This window comes from Morus notabilis, unplaced genomic scaffold, assembly GCF_000414095.1.
Source record: "Morus notabilis unplaced genomic scaffold, ASM41409v2 Scaffold78, whole genome shotgun sequence".
In the NCBI taxonomy this organism is placed as follows: Eukaryota; Viridiplantae; Streptophyta; class Magnoliopsida; order Rosales; family Moraceae; genus Morus; species Morus notabilis.
Genome location: NW_010367622.1, coordinates 2,523,768 through 2,532,905, shown reverse-complemented (window position 1 = coordinate 2,532,905; position 9,138 = coordinate 2,523,768). Strand labels below are relative to the sequence as shown.

Here is a 9,138-nt window from a genome sequence, read left to right as displayed (position 1 = left end):
TTGATATATTTGTTTGTTTTTATTCTTTTTCTCTTTTTTTTTTTTTTTTTTTGTCTTTTATCTTCTTCTTCTTCTTTATTTATTATTATTTTTTTTTTACGAAAATAAACTCTCTTTTATCTTCATATTTCTGTACAAATGTTTTATCTTGAATCAATATTTGTTTTCACAGTCCGTCGAATTTCAAAAGAGGTTTTTGCAATTGTTTATCAAAAAGGACTGAACATTTAATCCATCAAAACTCATAAAAAAAAAAAAAAGGAGCGGGTCCACCATTTTGATGAGATCCTTTCTTTCTATTGGTTATTGACTGTTGTCATATGGGCTTCTTCTTCCACATTTCTTCTTATGTTTCCTATATTGTTTATAAAACTAGTTTACCAGAGATGGAAATCTTGCGTTTTAATTTGATAAGATTTTATGTAAAAAAAATTTTACTTTAATAAAAAAATTAAATATAATTATTTTTATAAGATTTTTAAAATTTTTTTTACTGTAATAAAATTTTAATTTGAATTTTAAATCAGTAAAACAAAGAGAGTATAGGAAACTGAAATAGAAACCATTCTTATATGCAAAGGAAAAGACGCGATCTGTAATCCGATAAAAGAGAAACAAACAATGGAGCGAGGGAGAGAGACAAAAAAAGTCCTGGTTAACGTTTGATGGACGGAAAGACCTGTTAATTAATGTTATTTTTCTGAAAATTGCTTCTCCAGACCGACTACAATTAAATGAAAATCAAAGGTTGTACCTTTAAATTAAACATTGTAATATCAGAATACGAGCGAACTTGGTTGGGCCAGCAAGTAGAAATTAGCGGAAAATTAAGGTCGCCTTGGATTCCAATTTAATTGGTTCTTAATTAAGACCCGTTCACTCCACCGATTCGAGTTTAGAATTCGAGTTTTGTTACAGTAAAAAGCTCTCAGAAACAGTCACATCTAACTTTTTTGCTACAGTAAAAAGCTCTCACATAAAGTCACATATCAACTCGAATTAAAAACTCGAATCAGCGAACTAAACGGGCTATTAAAGTTGAGTAGAGTTCCGGGTTCGCGGTGAATATTATATGTTAGAATGTATTATAAAAAAGATCGTGAAGATTTATATAGATATAAATAAATATAAATATACATACGGCACACACAAGTATAATATACCAGAGAAAATGAAATATTAAGCATACAATAACTGTGTTTACTTTAGAAGATTAACATATTTAAATCATGAACCGAAGGACAATCAATTTATGGAAACAATGTCATGAAATCTGTATGCATTGTTTGGAAGATTTCATGGATAAAATTACATCTACAAACAATGCATACAGGCATATAACGAAAACCATGAATAAAATTATGTCATGACATTGTTCCCCGATTTTTATTTCGTCTCCATTATATAGAAAAACACCCCAAAATAAGGAGCATCTAGGGTTGGTATACAACTTACAGGCATATAAACGAAAACCATGGATAAAATTATTTCAGACACTTCTGCAATTTTTTGAAATTTCAGAATTTATAAAAGTTACGAAATACCTTTTACGCATCTCAAAAGTTTTTTAACAAAAATTTGGTTGATGTCAAGAAATATGTAAAAATAACAATTTCACTAAGGTTGAAGTTTTTTTTTTTTTTTTTTTTTGTTACATAATTTGAGAAAAACATCGTAAAAATATTATAAATTTTTTAAAAAAGATTTCAAAAATCGACAAGCAATAAATTCCATTCTTAATTTTTTTTTTTCATTTTAATCAATTGTCATATAAAATATTGTATCATTTAGCATGTTTGTTCATTTCACTATTCATTAGCATGTTATGGTACCAATATTACTTGAATCACGGTGAAATTCCACTCATCTTTAAGCTTTATATATAGTTTCTTCTAGTTTTCCTTCTAATATATAGCGCAAGTATACGTGTAAGGAACTCCCGAACGCCCACTGGCGCCCATCCTATTTAAACCAATTCCAACCCTCCAAAACCCAACAATCAAAACTTCCAAACTTATAACAAGCCTCAAAACAGTTCCCCAGCTCCATTCCCCTCCCAAAACTCGCGGGCGGCCAAATTTCCCTCCCCGGCCATGCCACCACCCAGTTTTAATCACAATTATCGCCCTAAATTAACCCCCTACTTACGTAATTAAGTGTCAATTTTGTGGCCAACAAGGTCACTCTGCCAAATGATGCATCATTGTTGAGTATATGCCTCGGAACTATGGGTGGCAATTCGTGTCACGTGTCGTGTTTTAACCATTTTTTTAAAAAATTTACAGTCAACCCGAACACGATCCGTCATACGAAATTTTTTAAAAACCGCAACATGAACACGACACCACAACTTTACGAGTTAACACGACAGGACACGAAATTGACCCGTAATCCTGAAATTGACACGAAAGTTATATATATATTTTTACATTTTTACATATTGAAAATAACTTAAAATTCATGACACGTTAAAATACAATAACATTCATCAAATTAAACAAATAATAGTATTAGATTTTGAATATAACTATCATGATATCACAAGTTCATAATAAAATCTAAAAATGTAATGAAAAATATTTTTTTTTTTTTTGTTTTACGAGTTTCATGTTGTATTCAGGTTAAGCAGGTCCAACCAAAATTGACCCGTCTTTTTCGTGTCAATTTCAGATCAACCTAAATCTGACCCAAATCTTTTTTTTTCTCAACCTTAACCTGTGAATTTCAAATCGTGTTGTCGTATCATGACTCATATTATCGGCCATACTTGGAACCACACTCCTCACAATTTGAGAGAAAATCCCACCCTGTCAACTCCCCTGCTAACTTTGCCGCGGCCGCCACGACCACACACCCAATTGGCTTCTTGATTACGATCTTCAAAACGTTTCCCTTCACGATGTTTATGCTGGCAAATATTAAATTGGTGGCATGCCTTGGTTAATTCTCTTTAATTATATATAATTTGCCCCAACATAGGTACAAAAGAAAGTAAAACTGATCAGAAGTCAAAGCCGGTACTTTGACGACGATTTTAGCAGTCTTAAATCGCTCTTTATTTTCTCTTGATCTTATCCGTAATCTGAGGGTACTGTTGGAACTTCGAAGATTAATATTTTCAATTAGCTTGGGTAAGGCGTTTAACTAATTGACATGTACTTAGGAAATATTCGAAAATTCGCATGTAAAAGGAGCAGTTGTGCCATGCTTGGATACAAAATAATGACAACAACAACAATAATAATAATAACAATATATTAATGGATGATATCAAATTATTTATATCGTGGAGCCCTTATAAATTAAGTTATCAGTTGTGTCTATTCGCGTGAGGAACGTCTGTTGTGGTTCTTATAAATTAATATCAATCACATAACTAAATAAGATAACTGACAAATTACAATCAAGAAAAATAAAAAATAAAAAATAAAAAGAATTCTCCCGTACAACAAATTCTTGAAGGAAAAAAAATGCAAGAGTTTGATGCTGAATTTGATTGGAATGCAGGAGCCAATGTATGACTTTTTTTTATATAAATAATACTTAGCAAATTCTTTTTTGTTTCTTAGCTCATGACAACATCTACTTAAATTAAAATTACTGAATTAACTTGATTTCTAAGTACACATACATCAATTCCGTATCTCATTTTTACGTTCGCATAGACTTATTACGTAATATCCCAATGTACGTTCATCACAATTAAAGCCGTGACTATAGCGTGATCACCGGAAATATGAAGAGAATTAATTGAATATTGCACTATAAAATTGAAGAAAACAGCCAAAATAAAAGGAGAAAACTGGTATAACTACACGATTATAACGAAATATTGATTGATTTTCCTGTCAAAACAACAATTAGCAAAAAGACCACAAATAAAAGAACCAACAAATGGGGGCTAGTGTTTTTTTTTTTTTTTTCCCTCCATTATCTTTAACAACAAATTTTGTCACCCTTTTGTCTCTCCTCTCTAAACAAAACTTAAAAAGTACTCTCCATAAACCCTGAAATTAACCAGCTATAATATGCCGGTAGATATATAGGACTTTTGGGAGAAAGAAATATAAAGCAAAAAACCAAAATCTATTTACAAAACTATACCATAAAAAATCAAGTACTACTACGTAGAGAGCACAAGGTCTCTAGTTGATCAATCCATGCACATATATATATATATATATATATAACTAATGAATTAATAATTAATAATATGATCTCATCATGAAGCAGATGCTTTCCCAGCTTGTGCATGAGAAAATGGATGTATGATCGGCTTAGCGAGGGGCAAGGTCGCAGTAGAGTTGGTGGCGGTGGCAGCGGAGATGGCGGGGTTGGCGGTGGCGACGCGCTCGCAAGAGGGGCACATGGTGAGGGTTGTGGCCGGAAGCTGCATGTAAAAGGGTTGTGAGGTTTTCAAGGCTCTTAGCTCTTGAAGTTCCTTTTGTAACCTCCTATTCTCTTCTGTAAGTGTCTCGCAGCATCTCTTTAAATACTCACAATCCACCTCCGTTTGCTTCAACTTTGTCCTGTGTCATGATCCAGATCCACAGTTATTATTATTATAATAATAATTATTATTATTATTATTATTGCCATCACCATTGGTTTAATTTTCCGAGAAAGTGTTGCTAGTCAAATAATGGACAAGAGAACATGAGACCAAGAAGATCAGAAAATATAAGGAACACCCCATTAAAGTTAACGACACATTTTGATTTGAAACAATATTATTATATGGAGAAAAACGATGAAAAAAAAAAAAAAAAAGAAAGATGTTTACCTTGCTCTTCTGTTTTGAAACCACACTTCAACCTGGCGGGGTCGGAGATTCAACTGTTTTGCCAGTGCAAGCTTTTGCTTCTGCAAGTATTCATATTTGGAAATATATTTATTAATATATATATATATATATATTAAAAAAGATATATTTATCAATATATAAGAACTTGCTTCGGCAAACATTCTTTTCTTTTTTTTAATAAACTGCATGAGACTTCTGCGAACATTCTATTTCATTTGTTGACTAATATTATCCTAAAATAAATTCCATAGTTTTACTGAACAATTCTAGTTTTTGACGTATCATTAAAAAAATACAAAAAATATTATATATTTAGAATGATCAATATAAGAACTTGCTTCTGCAAACATTTTTTTCTTTTATTTTTCTTTTTTAATAAACTGCAAGAGACTTCTGCAAACATACTTTTTCATTTGTTGACTAATATTATTATCCTAAAATAATTTCCATACTTTTACCGAACAATTCCAGTTTCTGACGGATTATTAAAAAAAAATCCACAATAGATATAGGTTCTTACCAACAAAAAAAAAAAAAAAACACACACACACACACTCATAAAAAAGGTAATATATTTGAACATTTAATTTTTTCTATAGACATATATACATATATGTATATGTGTATGACTTACGGGATTGAGAGTGCTGTGTTCCTTGAAGCTCTCTTCAAGAAAAGCTGATTGTTCCTTGGAGAGTCTGAGTTTCTTGCGAGTTGACCCGTTTTCCTCATCGTCACTCGCTCTGGAACTCGCCCTTTCAGTATCCAGCTCTATATTAATATGATCTCTTTTGTTATTATTATGATTATTAATGTTATCTCTTCCACTTCCTGTACTACTATTTCTGACGCAGAAATCCACATGAAACGACGTCAAAGTGCTGTTCGGCGACGATATCGTCACCCCTTCTTCCGTCTCTTCTGTCGCCGCCGCCGCGCCCGCCGCCGGTAGCCGGTTGACGTCAAAACCCTTTCCCAGTCCATCTAAAGAACCCGGTTCAGAGAGAACCACTGTGAAACATTAAAAAAACATACATATATATGAGAAAAATAAACCCAAGAAAACTCCACTAACACCTCGATCCTTATTTTTTTGAAAAAAAGAAAAAAAAATCATCGAGAAAATAAACATATAAAAATTTTATGTATTGGGTTGGTGGGATATATGCTTATTGGTTTGTTATCTTGAGAATTTTTTTTTTCCTACCAAACAAAAGAAAGAAAGAAAGTTGTACTACTCTTGTTTGGTTGCCAGGAAAACCAACGGAAAACTTAAGGCTTTGCGAAACAGTATTAATATAAAGCTTTTGTGAAGGCAATATTTTATAAGAATAATAATACACAAATCTAAGTACGGTTTAAAACATTAATCATCACTACTAATTAAAACCCTTCTTTCCATAAGCATATATTGTTATTAATTTCCCAGAAACCAAATATATAGTATATATCATAAAGAGAATAAAGGGAAACAAAATAAAAGAGCTGGCGATTATTACAGTTATCAGAGAGCCAAGGAAAGCGAAACTGTGAGGAGGTGATCATGTGACTACGGGGAACCGGAACAGAAGGTAAAAGATCAAGCTGAATAGGAACTCCTGGATCTGCAGCAGAAACCCTTCTTGATCTTCTGATGATCTCATGCTCATCACCATCATCATCGTGATGATCATAATCATGATCATGATCTTCAACCTGATCTCTTTTCTCTTGATCTGATCTGAAGGCGTTTCCCAAAGCCATGCAAAACCCTAGCTGATCCTTCTTGTTATTAACCATATTATTCTTCTGTGTCTTGTGATCAAGAAACGAAAATGGCGTCGGAGCTTCGCCTAAGCTCAGACCTAACTCCATTGCTTGGAATAATACTGTAGAAAATGAGCACCAAAACCAGAGAGAAGAAAATGGTCTGTTTTTGTTTTTGATGGATGGAACAAAACAAGGGAAGACTGACGACTATAAAAAGGAGAGAAGAACCCTATCAGATCTTTTTGATGTGTACAAAAAAAAAAAAATGTTAATAAGAAAATATAAAATAAAAACACACCTCAAAAAACACTCTTTTTTTTTTCTCTCTTTTCCTTGTGTGTGCGCGCTAATAAAGATTGACCGACAAAATCCAGGTTGACAAATGCACGTGAATCTATTTAATTATACGGCGGTTCATACACGAGAGGCTCATATCAAAAACAAAATATAAAGGGGGAGATCTTGTCTCAGAAACAAATATATATATATATATATAATTATTGAATAAATAGTATAAGAGATAAGAACATATCAACAGAAAAAATGAATGATATTCTTTGTAGGATTAGGGGATTGGTAATCATTGAGCTTACCTAATTAATGCTGATGATCATCAGGTACAAAGTGGACAAAATGTTTTATTTAATGTTTTCTTAGAACAAAATCATGTAGCCATGTCATCAAAGTTTCCACGTTTGAATAAATTATTAACTAATTGATGGGTAATTATATGGGATTACGTGATTATGTTTTCTAGTCTAATTTTACTGAATTATTGTGTTTGCTAACAAACAAGGGGCCACACTATCATCATAGCATATGGGGGAAAAAATGATTACTCATTTCAACGGCTGGGATCATCTGGGGACAGTTGATTTGTTGTCATCATCATGGTAATAAAAGGTAACAAAACTAATGTGTTCATACCTAGCGCAATAAGCAATAATAATGCAAACACCACGCATTGTTTACTTTTTTGTTTGTTTCAAATGATAGCCAATTAATCAAATTCCATATCTTTTTTTTTTAATTTGCTGTTTTTCATTTTTTTTCTCTATTTTTAATTTGTCAGTGACGCATATTGAATAAGAATGACTCATGTGATAGAGTTCAGACCGCTGACTCACCAACCAAAGCAATGCAACTTTACCAACTATTGTCCTACATGACATCCACTAATTGGGTGGAGACAAATCAAAATACGCTGATTTAGGAACTAATTTGAAGGGAAAAAAGGGGAATATATATTTTGAATAAAAATATAATAATTTTTAAAATAATTTGTGCGAATTTAATGATTTAAAACTCGATTTAAAGTAATCAAATAGTAAAATTATATGAGAATTATAGTGATTTACTCTTAATTTAAAGGTTACATCCACTGTAAAAATGAGAGAATTCACTTAATTTTCACATAAAAAATTACACTTTAATTACTCTCAATGAGACTTAGGGATTTCTCGACATAGAATCCCTTATTTATATCGTTCACCATCGTCCATGTTAGTTTTTCTATTTAATTCGGAGATATTTTCCTCATCTTTAGGATAGTTTCCTAAAAAATAGATATTACAATTAATCGGGACAATTTCATTTCTTAAATTTCGTATATTTGAATTACAAATAGCAAATCTCAGAGCAAATCTTGCATCTCTCTCGACTTGCGTAGACTCGACTTCATAAGCGCTCTCATAACCATTTTCGCCTACAATTTTGTGTGCGATCGACCTCAAATTATCTTTTGCATCTCTTCAGAATGGTCGACCTCTAATGTATGCCACACCATTAACTAGCGGTCTACTCCTAAAAAAGTTATCATCCGACGTAGCGGTTAAGACTGAGCTATCACCGATCATGTAATGCCCTCATTTATAACACGTAGCCTCCATTTAATGTCTAATTTAGGGTTGGAAATTTAACTCTACATCATATATAAAGAAAGAAAATAGTGAAGCATGTGTGAAAAGAGAGTTTTTAAAGAAACAAAACATAGGAGAAGCATTAGTCAGATTATAGCATGAGATTTGACCATTATAATATGTTTTACTTAGGCAGACAAAGCGACCGTCTTTTACTATTTCAAGGGGAGAAGTCTTTTTGGCACTTCATTTTAATTTGTTCTTCTTGTGGTCTTACGGGGGCAAGTTGCTTTTGTGTCTTTTAAGCAGCTAAAGGGTATATGCCTATACCCATCAACTTCCTTGAAACTATCATAAAGGCCACCACAGAAAATGGTATCCAATGGACTCCATTACACTGCCCCTCACCACCAGTAATTTATTGAATTCTCTCTTTCCCACCCATGTCATGTTCCACCACATAATAGAATTCATTTAAGATTTAAATATTCATCTCCCATTATATGATTGAACAAGAATAATAAAAAGTGTAAATTACACTGTTACATCTTTTAACTTTTTGGTTTTTTACATAATATATCTTACATTTTTTAATTTTGAGCAATTATACCTTAAATTTTAAAATCAGTAATAATTGATGTCTAATAATTAATTAGTATTGTCAAATTGATAATTAGAAACGTGTGATTCAAAAATAAAAAGTAGAGCTCCTCACTTTTTAAATTA

The 9,138-nt window shown here is 32.1% G+C and overlaps 1 protein-coding gene across 1 annotated transcript; it reads right to left on the bottom strand.

Moving 5' to 3' along the window:
* Positions 1-3,788: 3,788 nt before the first annotated feature.
* Positions 3,789-6,733, bottom strand: LOC21410630 (homeobox-leucine zipper protein HOX11). The gene is made up of 4 exons (XM_010113070.2): positions 6,304-6,733; positions 5,439-5,815; positions 4,784-4,863; positions 3,789-4,529 (listed from the first exon to the last, which is right to left on the bottom strand). The coding sequence occupies exons 1-4, from the start codon at positions 6,656-6,658 to the stop codon at positions 4,223-4,225; spliced, it is 1,119 nt and encodes a 372-aa protein (XP_010111372.1). The 5' UTR covers positions 6,659-6,733; the 3' UTR covers positions 3,789-4,222.
* Between the last annotated feature and the right edge of the window lie 2,405 nt (positions 6,734-9,138).